Source organism: Cupressus sempervirens, chromosome 5, assembly GCF_028749045.1.
Source record: "Cupressus sempervirens isolate cs-2001-9-10 chromosome 5, ASM2874904v1, whole genome shotgun sequence".
Taxonomy (NCBI): domain Eukaryota; kingdom Viridiplantae; phylum Streptophyta; class Pinopsida; order Cupressales; family Cupressaceae; genus Cupressus; species Cupressus sempervirens.
In genome coordinates, this window is record NC_143122.1 from 532,835,161 (window position 1) to 532,852,004 (window position 16,844).

Below are 16,844 nucleotides of genomic sequence, written 5' to 3' on the forward strand. Positions count from 1 at the left end.
ATTTGTAATTTAATATATTCATGAATAATTAAAAATTAAAATTTTTGCATTTGTTTATTAAAGGTGAGGATCTTTCATATGTGTGAGGTCACTATTGTAAGGTGACGACCTTATCAATAGTTTGACCTATCTCCTAGATATGCTACATTAAATTGTAGAACCTAAAAGTGTTGGATATCTAGGAGCAAGTGTTATCATGGTTCTTTGGGCCAGATTTCGCCGGACACCATGATAACCAACTTGTCATGCTGCTTTGAGCCAAATTTCACCGGACACCATGATAACCAACTTGTCATGGTTCTTTGGGCCGGATCTTGCTGGACACCATGATATAGTTACTATTATAGACCACACTTAAGGTGGTGTTTTTAACTTGTACTAAAGTTATGTGAATTGCTTCAATTCCCTCATTGCTAAAGAGGGAGTGTTGAGAAATTTAGCCTCATAGTGAATTGAAGCCAATTCTATATATTATATATTAATATATATGTGTTGATGAAAACCTAATATATGAAAGTTTGATTGGATATGCACACACACACACACACACACACACACACACACACATATATATATCATCAACATATATATATTTACATATAATATTATCCAAAGCATATTAGACCTTGCAAAGTATTGGCTTTATCAAAGACCAATTATCGACCAAGTATCGACTCTCATTAACAATGATAATACATTGAATCAGCAAGTAGTATGCAATAAAAATCGCATGTAATATCTATTGTGACTACATAGGGTCATGCCCCTACATGGGCATGTTTTCAATGATATTTATATACTGTTCAAAGACTGTTGAGGACCATCAATACAAAGCAATGTGAACCACAGTCCTCAAACATATTCAGTCTGCCATCCATTTCATATTCGATCAGTGATATATATTTTCAGTATATATATATATATATATATTTTTGAGTCAGTTTTATGAGTGATATATATATCAATTGTGACTACATAGGGTCATGCCCCTACATGGGCATGTTTTCAATGATATTTATATACCGTTCAAAGACTGTTGAGGACCATCAATACAAAGCAATGTGAATCACAGTCCTCAAACATATTCAGTCTGCCATCCATTTCATATTCGATCAGTGATATATATTTTCAGTATATATATATATTTTTGAGTCAGTTTTATCAGTGATATATATATATATATATATATATATATATATATATATATATATATATATATATATATATATATATTTATATATATTCAGTACAGTATTTCTGCCAATACAATTTAGTTCAGTCTCCACCAACATCGATCTATATATACTTAACAGCATTCACCAACTAGAAAGCTATATAGCAAGGTCATCCTTTCATTTGAGACATGTTACAAGAATTGGATATAGAAATTATTTCTCCGTTGTTGCTGAAAATCATAAGGCCAGAAACCTTTGGAATAGGGAGATTGGACAGGACACCGAACTTCTCATGAGAGGTGAATTCACAGCAGAGTTCACTACTGAACCTACATGTATTGGTTTGAAATGATATAAGGAAGACTACAATGCAGATTGAAGTACAGAGGAAAAGAGTAGTTTCAGAATTCATTGGTTTATAATCTTAGATGCACTCCAACAGCAGTTAACAATAATGGCATTGTGGCATTCGAGGTTGGCATGAAGAAATCATTTGGTGCCAAGCAGTATGAGGCTAACCACGTGAGTGCAGTATCAAGTATGATGAGACCCTAAATTGGTTTGCAGCAATTTTAGCATAGTGAAAATGACACAAAAATAAGCAGCCATATCCAGGTGCAAACAATATCATTGACTGCTATAAACAGTGATACAAAACTTCTCTACATTTTCCATTATGCTGCAGATATCATATTAAGGAAGTAAGTTGGGATTCTGAGGAACAGTCATCAGCATTATACTTTCTGATCTGTGCGAATCTATCTGTAGGCTAAAATTCCTAAATATGACAACAAATTGAAATCGAGTAGGAAGTGTGTCGAGTGTTTGACATACTGTCCATGAAGAATCTTCTGTAATACTACAGAACTTCATAAGGATGGTAAGTTTTGAACTGTTATTTCCTTGTTGATAAAAGTTCTCATGCAAAGTGTTTGATGTGATGTCTCTACAATACATTTGTTGATTTTAGAATGACTAGTTCATATAATCATTTGACAGACAGCTCAAAGGTTTCACTGGATGTCTATTGTTTGACCAAATGTCTGAAAACAATGAGTTATGATTGTGACGAAGTTTCAGCTTTTTCTTTGCTGCATAAGGAAGTCTGGTAAGTGTTCAAATTAATGCCTCTGAGGATTCAATGCTTAATTCTGAAAATAATGATCAGTCAATTGTTCGATTAAATGCATGAACAGTATGTTTTGAAATTTTTTGCTTCTGGATTCGATCATGTATGTTTTTTTCGCATAACATTTCGGGATGAGAGAGTAAGAATTGAAATTTTTTGCTCCTGGATTCGATTGTGTGTATTTTTTAAGCATAACGTTGCGGATCACACTCTATGATCCATCATCAGGATGAGTGAATGTAAGAATGATTCTTATAAGGATTGAAATTTTTTGCTTCTGGATTTGATTGTGTGTGTTCTTTAACATTTCGGATCACACTCTGTGATCCATCATCAAGATGAGCGAATGTAAGAATGATTCTTAAACCATTCTTACATTCGCTCATCCTGATGACGGATCACAGAGTGTGATCCGAAACGTTATGCTTAAAGAACACATACAATCGAATCCAGAAGCAAAAAAAATCATGAGAAATGGATTGTGGAAATCTGATAATGCTAAATGCTATGTTTGTGAGGTTTATGATGCAAATTTTGGGTTAGAACTCGTAGGGGTCCTTACATATAGCATGTAATTCCCAGAACTTATGACAGAAAATTAGAGAACTTGGTATGTAAAAGCCTGCTGCAAATATGGTCTCCACTCTACAATGTATATAATCTGCCAATTTAACACATCCATGCTATAGCTATATATAATCTGCCAACTAAATGCTTGATTTCTGCATTTATAATGGCAGCCAATATGAATCTCTAGGTCTTCTGTAGATATACTGTCCAATCCTTCAAACCCTCTGTAATCTCTAATGGACTTCTGAATGAAGCCTGCACTATGACAATAATTCGATTGGTCTCCCACAACCTCAAAATTGCATAAACAAAGAAAACGTTGATTCTTCAAAGAAAACGTTGATTCTTCACTGCAGAAAATGGACTAAAACCCTTGTGTATTTCTACACTCAGCTCTCATATCAAAAAGCACAAGTCAAAATAACATTCATGTAAAAAAGCATTTGCTTTTTGAGTCCTTTTATAACATCAAACTCCTTAATAGCATTTAAATGCATTTTCAAGTCCACTTTTAGGTTTCTTAATAACTTTATATTATCTCCCTTGAAATTGGTACTTCGTATTATTCCTCATATGCAGTTTATAATTTGACTTTATAATCATTAAATGATTCTATAGTCAAAGTCATTAAATGCTCAATTTATAATTTGACTTTGTGCTATTAAATCCCCTTTGATTATAAAGTCACATGAGGTCAACGTAATATTCCCTTAAAATAATTAGAAGCCATTATTCCATTACTAACCATTATTTAATGATTCTGACTTCATCACTGACTAACTGGCTGCTCCCACTGCCGATTTGGATGCCTTACTAAAAATAGTAAGGGTCCTTTACATTCTCTAACTGACTATAAATAATAAGTCCCTCAAAATGGAACCAAAAACCTATGAATATCAATGACTCACAACAAATGAAAGATCCGGTGAGATGAACACTTACAATGGCCACTTGAAGAGCTCCAAAACTCCCAAACTGGACCTTCTAATCCACCATACTAGCCTACGAGGGTCAAAATAATAGATTAATCACTCAAACTCTGATGCTCACAAAAATGGGGACCTTGTGTTATACTAATTATCTCATCTTATTCGAGAAAGAATTACATCTCTATCTACATTTTTGCTCCTATTTCATTTTAGATTTGTGAATTTAGGGCATATATATGGCAATTCCAAAAGGGGACATTACATATTTCATGACATGATGCAGGACTAATCAACCCAAACATTGATATCATAAATTTTAAATACACACATGTACAAGAGCAAATTAACATTGTTGATTTCTGCTGAACTTCATCAAGTGTCTATATTTCAGTTCGCTAAGACATCATACATAGTTACATCTTTGAAGATGCTAAATCAACAAGCAAGTGATGTGACCACAGACAGAAATGGAAAAATCATGCACTAGAGAATAATAAACACATAGCACACATCTTATTCATTCACAAAAAAGTGTATATGATACAGGTTGCCGCAAGACCAATTTTGAGACCAAAATCAGCAGTGTATGGAAACATCATGCACTAAGAATCCTCATGAAATAGCATACATCTTCTAATCTTCACATAAATGTGTATATGATAAGTTTGCACTAAGAAAAAATTTGAGAATCAGGGGTATATGAATATGTTTTCTAATGTAAAGATTGAAAAATAGCATAGCATGTTGGTCATGTGTCATGAATATTATCTAGTCTCATCACAATTGTAAGTGCCTTGGAACTGAAATTTACATAGGATATCTGATAAACAACTGCAATCAGCTGTACTGCAACTTCAAAGTTCTTAATTAGGGGCGCTCTATAAAGGATATCCACTTTGAGGAGCAGTCACAAGCAGAATATAGCCAAAACTTGCAGTCTAACTGAAAGTATTTGACATATGGGAGCAGATCACACATTTAGAGTATTGACAGTCAAAGGGAGACAAAAGGTGACATATTCCGTGATTATCACACATTCTATGCTCTTGTTGTCAGATGAGAAAAACGTGTATCTGAGACTGGAAAGGAAGGTTACAATTGACAGAGAAATACATTAATATTGATCAATTTTATTTAAACGGCTAAAGCATTCTGTTAAAACTTAGAGACTCATTCAGATAGACAATGAAGAGGAATTCTATTCTTTGTAAGCATTGAGACATCTTTCAACAGGCATGTGAAAAACCAGGATTTTCAAAAGTGTACATCATTTCTGACCAGACTAATATGAGAGCAAGCTTGTGCTGAGTTCTAGTGAGCCCCATCCAAAAGTTCATACCTCTTACCAGAAATTGGACGAAATGGAGTACACATTACACTTTGAGCATCTTTGTACTTTGTCTTAACATCCATATTTGGTGTAGGCTTATAAACTAAATGAAAAATCTGAAACTACCTGCAATTAAGTTGCATCATTTAAATACAAGCACAGAATATCTTGACCCTTGAGAATGAAAATAGTATGATTATTTATATATACAATATACTTTGTATATCTTGAATCTCACACATTTCATAACTGTTGATATGAGATTACAATAGCTGGTGGAATTGTAGCCTACCGTTAAAGTTAATGAACTGTTCCTAGAACTATATGCACTAAAATCAGGGAGAGATGCATGGAAATCTGAAATCAAAAATAAAAGAAATGGAAATAGATTGTTCTTTTACTTGTAAAAATTCATTAATCGTTTGATGACAATCTATTGACAGATAATGCAAAAAATATAATGAAAAAATAATGATACTAATAAAATGTGAACATTTGATTGATCAAGTGCATTGGAAATTTATTTACCAAGCCATTCCTCGAGTATAATATGCATTTGCAATGATGGCACAAAATCCTTTCCATTGTAACTCGACATCTGCAGAAACTGGCAAACTCCTTGACCACCGAACAACAGTTGGTTGAGGGGTGCACGTTATAGTAACAAATATGATGCTTAACCACAGGATACACTCTTCAATCTGCATCAGAATAATAATACCATTCCATCAGCTTTCAATTCAGAACCTCTTACCTGCTTTCTGTAATCTACCAGTGCTGGAAAGTTGAAACGATGATGACTGCTGTTGACTTTATGAGGCCAACATCATGGCATTTTTTTAATATTTCTCTCAAATTAAAATATTCAATTTTTTGTTGATGTATTTGGGAAATAACAGTTCAATATCACTTCTCTATTAATTAACTCTCTAAAAAGAAGACAGGTTGCTTGTATACATTGATGGATATCAGACATGCCAAAGCACATAATACACAAGATGAAATCTTAAGTAGACAAATTGTAAAAGGCAAAGGTAAAGGTAACCTTTTAGGTCGCTGCTAAGTAAGACACCAATTTTGTGTATGCAATCCCCCCTTATGCAGGCACTCCACAAGGGGATTGCTTTTCCATTTACTTTATGTATCATGACTCATATGGGGTACATAACCATACCAATCCAAATTCAAACCTATGCACTTTATACCATAGAAGCCTTCACGATTAGGCCAGCTGAGATTTTCATTCAATGATACATAAAGAAAAAGCCCCATGATATAAAACTTGTAAGTGCTTGCTGAAAGGATTAAAAATTTGATGCAATGATTTTATGTTTATTTCTTTTTTACTGTTGGAAAAGTACAATACAAATTCTGATCTATAAGCAGTTTGAAATGAAAATTCACTATAGTACAAAAGTTAGATAAATTATCATAAAGACTGCTTCAGGTTTCTGGATGATTATGTGAAGAAGAGAAAGTTATTTTATATTACAATAATAGATAAGTCATCTATTATTAGTTAATGGTTATCTATTGTAAATATCTTAAGCTTTAGTTTGCTTTTGTTTTTTGCTTTCTCTAGAATAGAATGTTTCTATTCTTTACAATCGTTTCCTGAGGAAACATCGTCTCATTCTTTTGTATATATTGATCTTTCCGTCTCTGTTAATATCAAGCAAGTATTTACCAATTACCTCGTAATATGGTATCAGAGCATATTCCTTAATTTTTTTCGAAACTTATAATTTCTTTTTCGAAATTATCAAACTCAATTTTCAAAATTATACTGTGATTCTTGCTTCCTAAATCTCCTAACCCTGAGATCTTCCAACTAGGATTTTTTGTCTAAGTTTTTTTAAAATCGTGGATTTTTTCTGGGAAAATAGCAAAATCGCGGATTTGAGAAATCGGACCAATCTGCCCTAACTGCGACTTCAACAAATCGCGTGATTCTACATCACGATTTTCTGCAAATCATGATTTGGCCGCTAGATTTGTGATTGGACTCAACTAATTTTTGGGCCAAATTCATCTGGAAAACCGCGAAAGAAAGGTCTACATCTTTTGGTTGTTTTCCAGACAGCTGCATGTTTTACAACCACGTGAAACAGCAATATCTACCCATTTTGGAGGTCCAATATCGTCGTTCTTGTCTGATGGCTCTAATTTTTTGCACGAGACCCTGATTTTTGGCATTGCAAAAAAAATTTGATTGTAAATTCTTAGTGGGTTTTTCGACAGCTCAACTGGGTTGTCATCCGTTTTTCTAGGTGCCTCATTTTTTGTGCCTCAATTTTCAAGCCGACGAATCCAATAAATGACAACATTTTCCTTCTAGGTTTTTCAAGCTCTCTTTGGGTCACTCTGTTTTTTTGGGTCTTTTGGATTTTTGTCTCGAAGAACGTGCCTTGACAGATTTTCACAGTTTTCATTGGAAAACGTGCCATGGCATCTTTGAAAAATATTCTACTCAAGCATAACTCCAAATTTAATGGTCACAATTACGGAACCTAGAAGCAACATATCATCACAATTTTTGAATATCGAAACACCGATCAACTTGTTCTGGTTATTACGAAGCGTTCGACTTCTTCAAGTCCTGATCAAGATAAATGAGATCTGAATAATCGAGAGGCAATAATGCTTCTCAAATTACCCGTGGCTGATGATCAACTTTCTCAGATTCCATCTGACAAGACAACTGCTGAAATTTGGACACATCTCAAAGGTCTTCATAAGACTTCTGACAAGAGCAAAGTCTTCTTTCTAAAAAACACTCTATTTTCTATTGTCACGGATAAGTGCACTACACTCCAGGCACACCTGAATCGGATTCAGAAAATCCATGATCAATTACTTGCCATCAGTCGCAAAATAGAGGAAGAGGATATTGTGGTTATCACTCTTCGGAGTTTACCAAAATCCTATGAGCATTTTATCGAGACTCTCAACATCACATCTTCTGGTGTTGATTTGAAGTTCATTGATCTCTGCACATTGCTGCTTTAGCAAGATCGGTGGAAACAACAATTCAGTAGTAGCTCCAGTTCCACCTCCACAAAGCAAGCCTTTGCTGCGAAATCCTTTCAAAAGGATAAGGGCAAGTTTCAACAAAAGTCTTCTGCTCTAGCCCCAGATGGTTCCAAAAAGAACATTCAATGCAACTACTACCACAAGTTTGGACACATGAAGGTTGAATGTCAAAAACGCTTAGCTGCATAGTCTAAGCAGTCAAGTTTGCAGCCCAAAGCGAACAGTGCAGAGCACACTGAGCAAGCGGAATCTGCCTTTTACGCCTTCATGGCTAAACGACCTGCAGATCATGTGAAGTCGTCTACCTGGTAAATTGATTCAGGTGCCTCTCGACATTTCACTCACCGCAGAGATTGGTTTACTAACTACCAGCCTTATTCAAACTTTTTTATTTTTGGTGGTGAAGAAGAGTACATGTTACATCCCAATTTTTGACCTAGCTTGAAATATAGCCATTGAAGTTCGCATGACGTCAGTTGGCAGTTTAATTTGTTATAATCTGGCAAAAATGGTAAGATAGTTAGTCATTATGATTTCAAGTGAAGATGACATGTTAGTTGATCGTTAATCGCGAATTCATGGAATTAAGATGAAAGGTTAACTGTTATGATTCTTTATGATTAAATAATTTATAATTTAATTAAGTAGAAATTCCTTGCAAGGAGCATGTCGAAGGAGTGGAAGCATTATCAGAGAAGAATTAGGTAGGGCATCACCATCACTAGGCAGATAGGTAGAGGACCTAGCGATTTGAAACATGACACATCTGTGGAACCCCATGAGTTATTTAAATAATTAATTTAATTAAAATAATTAAGTTAAAATATAAAACGTATCTCAAAAGATTTTAATTTATCTTTCATCATATTATTTTTAATAATTATTTATATACATGCATTTAAATATAAAAATGATTAGGCATCTTTATATTAATAATTTAATAAAGTGATGTTTATATGTACATATAAGATCATATTAATATTCGAATTATAATAACTTTCAAATTATAACCTTCCAACTCTCTTTCCATTCTTTTATTCTTTTTATTTTAATAAATCTTTGTTTATAACCAATTAGATACTTGGCGTTCTTACTTTTCAATTAATCTTTTAAGTTACGGAAGCCAAAGGGCCACCTTATTATATTATAAGAAATTGAGAATGGGAGTTGAAGATATAAAATTGTTTTAAGCATCCGATTACCTTTTCTTCTTATGGGCGATTTGTATTTAATTCGAGTTTGTCTTCATTGTTTTGGCGGTTCCTTTCCAAATAATAATATTCTGCTTCAAGCCTTCCGTACGGGGACTACCTGGGCTGAAATCGTGAATCAACCAAGATGTTCAAATCGTTTTCATTTAACTGCGGGTCAAGAAGCAGGATTGGCGGATTTATTTCAGTACAAGTCTAGACTCGGATTTTTGGTCACGTAAGATATCTGATGCACCCGTAACTTTCTTTACACTTGATTATTTTGGATACAGATTTTTGTTCCTTCAAGCCGTCAGTAATAACACATTGTTCAAGCATAAAGAAGTCGTTTTTCCTTTTACAAGACTGAAGTTTCCTTGAGATAATTGTATTGCTTTTACAGTTTGTCATATTTTCTTGTAGTAATATGATATTGTTTTATGCATAAAGGCCTGCCGATTTTCTTATCCATTTGTAATCGAATATGTGAGATGATTCAATAGAAATTCTCTAAATTCATATGCATAAATGTTATCATTCCAAAAGGAATCAACCCTGATGTATATAAATAATTAATTGAGTGTGTGAGATAATAAAATCTGAACATCAAGGATTTCACTAGGCTAAGGTGCCAGTATGTGGTGAATAAGGTGTAAAGTATCCTTGTGAATTTTAATTTGATAGAACCAAGGAATCACCGGCTTGATGGCCTGAGAATGTTGAGGAGGTGTAGAAGATATCTATAAACAAGAATGAGATCAAAACTAAATAAATAATACAATAAATAAGCTTTAGCTCATGCATGCTCCACTCATGAAGAATGTTGTCAATTTTGAGATCATAACCATGTAATCACAGAATGTGAAATGATGATTGTATGCAATCTTCTTGAATAATTGTTAGAGTCGTCTGCTCTGAGAATTTCAAATACCTAGGACTCACCTGGCTGTATAGCCAAGAAGATGGGTGATGAGGTGTGAGAAAGGAATCATCAATATTATGAACTAGTATCAGTTATGACATTTCAATATTTATCATTTACTATGAATTAATTAATAGCTCATGCATATTCCTGTTATGGTGATCCCCTGCTGCCAAGTCGTATGGTGTGTTATATATCATGATGCCCATTGGATGGCAAGATGTCCCCTGTCAATTCCGGGTAGGGAGGGCCTTTCTCGTTAGAGATCGTGTGGGGATATGTTTTGGTCCGAGGTTGGGTGGTTAAGCCCCTGACAATTTTTCCCTCTCTCAAGTTATCGGACATGTGTTAGACAAAGATAAGCCATGCATTCAATTGTATATCGGAAACAGGTATTATCACTTTTATTTATGAGGAGGTAAGATTAAATTGAGTTATTTCATTGTTACCATCATTTTACTTTCATTTATATGAATAACGAATATGAGTATATTTTCTAATCTTGAGTACTTGTCACAGTTAAGTAATCGGAAGGAAAGGAATCCAAAGCCCTAATTGATTGAGTGACAACTAGAACCCTACATGATACAATAGTATCAAAAGCCCTAATTGAATCTGTGGTAGCGGAAGCCCTAATTTGAACATGTGGTATTGGAAGCCCTATTTGAATCAGTGGTATTCGAAGCCCTAATTGAATCCGTGGTTGAGGAAGCCCTAAGTGAATTAGCAATATCAGAAGCTCTAAATGAACCGAAGGTAAACAATGCCCTAATTGATACAGTGGTATGTGATGCCCTAATTTTATATAATGGTATTTAATGATAATCGTCTTTTGTTTTTGGTTTAACAATATTGGATAGAAGTCATTTTTGTGGTATTGTTATAGAGGTATTTGTGGACTAACCCAGGTGGTTGCAGAAGCATTCCTAGTTGATTTCAATCTCAGTTTTTCCAAGGTATGTAGTTTTCAATTTCTGTATTTCATTTGATGGTATTTCAAGTTTTTAGTTATGAAATTTTGTCTAACTAATTTTAATGGTAAATATTATTCACATGAACATGAATGATATAATTGTCTTCCTATGAAACGAAGTAGTAATTGTACTTCTTTGAGTATGTTAGATGTTATTTTAAACTCGGAAAAATCGGATGTTACAATACACGGTTGTCGGTAAAGGCAACATTCAGATTTAGTTTGTTGGGAGGAATCTCATATTCCTTGATGTATACTACATTCCAGGGATGGAACTAAATCTACTCTCAATCAGTCAATTGCTGCGACATTCTCCACACTTAGCAGTCACCTTCAGTTCACATCAGTGCACCATCACTGATTGGCCGACTAAATCTACTATTGCAGTGGGTCTTTAGGATCATGGTCTTTTCAGACTTTCTGATTCTGGTGATTCTCAAGACTTAGCTATGGCTACTTAGCGATCTTTTGTCAGCACACTTTGGCATCAACAATATGAGCACTTATATGTGCATTATCTCTCACAGGTTGCTCAGGATGAGCTTGTTCTTGAATTGCTAGAGATTTAGACTCAATAGCTTGGAGTTTGTGACGCATGCCAAGCTGGGAAGCAACATCACACACCTTTCACCAGTGGCAATTCTTGGCGAGCTTCTCAAGTACTTCAACTTGTTCATGCCAATATTTGCGGCCCTATGGCCACTCCTATTCTTGGGTCCAAGTATTTTTTGTTGTTTGTTGATGATTTCAATAGAAAAATGTGGGTGTATTTCCTTAAAAAGAAATCAAATGCATTTACTATATTTCAAAAGTTTAAACCCTTACTTGAACAAGAGTCTGGGAAATCTATTATTACTCTTAGATCAGACAATGGAGGGGAATTTTGTTCTAATGCTTTCTCCAACTTCTTGGATACACATGGCATCAAACACCAATTAACTACACCCCACACGCCACAATAGAACAATGTAGTTGAACATCGGAAGAGGACAATCACCGAGATGGCTCGTTCCATGCTTGAATACAGACATGTTCCGAAGCAATTTTGGGCAGAAGCAGTTAACACTACAATTTATCTGTTGAACCAGTCACCCATAGTGGCGATCAAAGGTAAAACTCCAGAAGAGGCCTGGTCAAGTCGCAAGCCCAAAATTAGTCACCTGAAGGTTTTTGGCTCTCTTGCTTTTGTTTGGATCCCTAATGCTTCACACACCAAGTTGGATGCCAAGAGTCAAAAACTAATGCTTGCTGGATATAGCAGTCTTCACAAAGCCTACCGCCTGATCGATGTTGAGACATCTCGTCTCATATACAGTCGCAATGTAGTCTTTGTTAAGCAGTGAGGACCATTCATTCTTGTTTCTCCTATTCTTGATCCAACAAACCAGCCTATGATGGCTCATGATTTGGGAGTTCGGCTTCCATTAGGTCCACTTGATGGGAGAGCTCCAATAGCTCCTGCAGCTCTAGTTATTCCAGTGATACCTGAACAGACACCTCCAGCTTCTTCTGCAGGATCACCTCGCTTAGTAGATGCTTCACTTGAATTTGATCCAGCTTCTTCTGATGAGGATCCTACTGATCAAGCATCTCCTAGTACTATTGCTGGTCATTCTCCTATCCGGCCTAATTGGTGGGCTAAGACACTTGCTGATCTTTATGATGATAAGCTCATTAATGGGAGAACTACTCGAAAAAAGAGGAAAACTAAAGATACTGTTAACTCTGCTTTCATGGCCAATATTCATAGTGTGTTTGAACCTCAAACATATTCCGAGGCTAAAGGCATTCCAGAGTGGGAACATACCATGATGTCTGAACACTAGAGCCTGCTGAAAAACAACACTTGGGTCCTTTCTGATCTTCCACCCAGGAATAAACCCATTGGCTACAAATGGGTCTACAAAATCAAATACAAATTGGATGGTACTTGGATAAGTACAAAGCTCGTTTAGTGGCGAAGGGCTTTTCTCAGTGTCAGGGCATTGATTATGAGGAGACCTTTGCTCCTACTACAAAGATAAGCACCATTAGATTAGTCCTAGCCATGGCAGCACAAGTTTGGCTGGAAGGTCCATCAGATGGATGTCAAGGGTGCTTTCCTAAATGGTGATCTCCATGAAAAGGTCTACATGATGCAGCCTCCCGGTTTCAAGGTTGCTAGTAAAGACCATCAAGTTCTTAGATTGGTAAAAGCTATCTATGGCTTGAAGTAGGCCCCTCGGGCATGGTACATCAAGATTGATAAGTACCTCAATGATCAAGGCTTCAAGAGGAGTTCTTCAGACTCAAATCTGTACATCAAGACTAATGGCAATGACATCATCCTTCTGGTTATTTATGTGAATTATTTGATCATCACTGGCAATTCGACATCTTTGATTCAGGGAATCAAACAGAATTTATGCCAGTCTTTTGATATGACTGACCATGGGCTCATGCATTATTGCCTCGGTGTTGAAGTTTGGCAACAGTCTTTTGGTATATTCATCTCTCAATCCAAATATGCCAGGGCCCTATTAGACAAATTCTGAATGCAGGATTGCAAAACCTGCATCTACACCTATGAGAAAGGTCTCAAGTTATCAGCAAAGACTGATTCTCCTTCTGTTGATGATACTACATACAGGCAACTAGTAGGCAGACTCATCTACCTCTCTGCTACTAGACCTGATATCAGCTTCGCAGTCAACTATATTTCATGCTTTATGACAACTCCTAAGGCTGATCATTGGATGGAAGCAAAGCATGTGTTTCGTTATGTGAAGGGCACTTCAGATTATGGACTTCTGTACTCTCGAAGTTCTAATCCTAAACCCAATGGGTTCACAGATTCATATTGGGCAGGCTCTGTTGATGATAAAAAGTCAACATCTGGATATGTGTTCAGTTTGGGATCCAGTGCAGTCACATGGACCAGTAAGAAGCAGTAGGCAATTTCTCTCTCTTCTATAGAGGCCGAATATAGAGGAACTGTTAAGGCAGGATGTGAAGCTATTTGGCTTCGTCGGATGCTTGGGGATATGCAGATGTCACCAGCAGGCCCAACTACTCTGTTCGTTGATAACGAAGTTGTAATCAAGTTAGTACAGAATCCAGTCTTCCATGAACGAACCAAGCATGTGGATGTTCATTGTCATTACATATGACAGCTGATTGAAGACGGGACTATAGATTTGCAGTATGTTCCTACCACAGATCAGATTGCAGACATTCTCACCAAGCCTCTTGGTCCTAATAAGTTTGTCAAATTCAAAGGGCAGCTTGGTGTGTTAGATAGATTAACCATTAAGGGAGGGTATTACAATAATAGATAAGTCGTCTATTATTAGTTAATGGTTATCTATTGTAAATATCTTAAGCTTTAGTTTGCTTTCGTTTTTTGCTTTTTCTAGAATAGAATGTTTCTATTCTTTAGAATCGTTTCCTAAGGAAACATCGTCTCATTTTTTTGTATATATTGACCTTTCAGTCTGTTAATATCAAGCAAGTATTTACCAATTACCTCATAATATTTAAATCATTTTTCTTTTGGTTTTTCTTTGAACAAAAATGAAGGAGATTTTGGATATAATGTGGTTCAAGGGCCCTCTCAATTGAAAGTAATAACAACCCTAAAGTCGCCCTACAATCGCATAAAATGTAACAGTAAAATGATTGTTTTATAGATTGGAATGGCTATTAGAATAGTATTTACATGTCTACTGTAATGCCTCGCCAAAGGATCCAAAGAATTTTACTAAGTTTGCCAAACAATTTTTTTTTTTAAAACATGAAAGATAAAACCATTCATAACATTTGCGGAAGCAACAGCAACAATTCAAATAAAAATAAACATAACATATATACATAACAGGCTACATTCTTTAAAGATCCCTTAACGTTGTATCACATCTAAATTAACTATTCATCTAACATCCCATCCTTATGAAATAACAATGATACATCCAATGTACTTAAACAATATACAAGTGTCCTTTTGTAATTATATTTTAGTTTAGCTCAATCATCCACTGTACATATCACAGGGTATGAAAAGCTTAAAAGAATAAACATCCAAGTAAATAAAGTACATCATCATCATCTAATATTAATCCATGATGCAATAACATAAATGAAATCACATATCATACATGATACATCATCACAAAAGATAACCATATATCACAAACATAAATAACTAAGTGCACGGTTCCTTCCAACCGTAAATAGCATCATTAGACCATCGTGGATCCTAGCCATCCCTCCGTGCGTAACATTCCAAAGCACCGAAGAGATCATCGGTATTAACATAGTAAGAATGTCACTCCTAAAACATCCTACTAACATGCAAAGTAAAGCATAATAAATCATCAACTAAATATGCAAAGTAAAGCAAATCATCAATATAAGAAACATACCAGTAAATACATCCATCATAAGGTATATTATCTATCTTAATGCTCCAAGAACATAATGAAGAATAAATACCAACCAAGGATACTCCAGCCACGGTGTCTCGGACGGATCTCATATAATAAGAGTGAAAATACACTACCACCCGACTGCGTGGAACCTAAGTGGTTCACTCCCACCGTGCTGAGGAGATAATCCCAAGTCCCAAACAGGATATCAATTCATGAAGCACAAATCTCTACAAGTCCAGGAATCCTAAAAGTATACTAACTCAAAGGTTCCATCACACAAAACCGACATCTAATTTCTAAAGGCACACAAAGACATGTACGAAACCTACTCTGCAAGCGGGAAAGTGTCATCGCATTTATCACGTACAAGTTACCCTGGCAGTTAGCTAAACTCCACGGGTCCATACTGATCTCATGCGGCCACTAGTATCCTCTCATACTGACAAAGCATACTACGGAATGCACAGTCACAACCATGCGTTCTCACTACTCCCATCCTAGCCTGTACAAGCACTCGAGGCATGGGCGAGAACATTAAAACAATTATCTTTTTAGGTTCATTTAATCCCCATTTAGTGTGTAAATGTTATCACTTATTAACCAAACTTACAATGAGTTACCCCGGCAGCCACTTAGGGCCCCGGCCCCCATTGCAAGCCACTTCCCGACACTACAAGTAAATTACCTACCCTAAGCTCATGGAATCATAAATCTCAAAATCATAAAAGATAATCCATAATAAAATCATCAAATATTCATGATAAAAGCATCAAATATCAACAATAAAAATCATCAAATCTCCAAGATAAGAATCATCAAATCTCCATGAGCATCCGAAAAGCATCCATAGAAAATCATGACCACAACAGTTCTCTATTGGCAACTGAAGGCATCACTGATAATCATAAGTATCCATTGGTTCTCAATAACCAAAATATATCTCAAGATAAATGATTCTCAACAAGCAACCAAGAATATCTCAAAATCATACTGATCGAAGACTCCAAAATAGTTGAGTCAAACATGTCACAACATGACATCATCAAGAAATAAATTCATATTTCAGTCCCATCATGGCGACTAGAAAGTAATCCAAGGATAACTGATCGATGACTCAAAAATGATTAGCTCAAGTGTCTCATACACATATATCTCAGCTTCACACATGAAGACTGATGAACAATAAC

At 35.5% G+C, this 16,844-nt stretch overlaps 1 protein-coding gene across 12 annotated transcripts in view; it reads right to left on the reverse strand.

Moving 5' to 3' along the window:
• The window catches only part of LOC149557046 (uncharacterized), a 55,537-nt gene that overhangs the window by 13,092 nt on the left and 25,601 nt on the right, over positions 1 to 16,844 (reverse strand). For 6 of the 12 annotated variants that reach the window (XM_089831695.1, XM_089831700.1, XM_089831701.1 and 3 more), the window contains one exon: positions 5,662 to 5,834. In XM_089831695.1, the coding sequence (XP_089687821.1) occupies positions 5,662 to 5,834 (173 nt within the window). Of the gene's footprint in view, positions 1 to 3,816; positions 3,877 to 5,121; positions 5,260 to 5,661; positions 5,835 to 16,844 lie in introns of those variants that run through there. The other 6 variants (XM_089831693.1, XM_089831698.1, XM_089831699.1 and 3 more) reach the window with 2 other exon arrangements.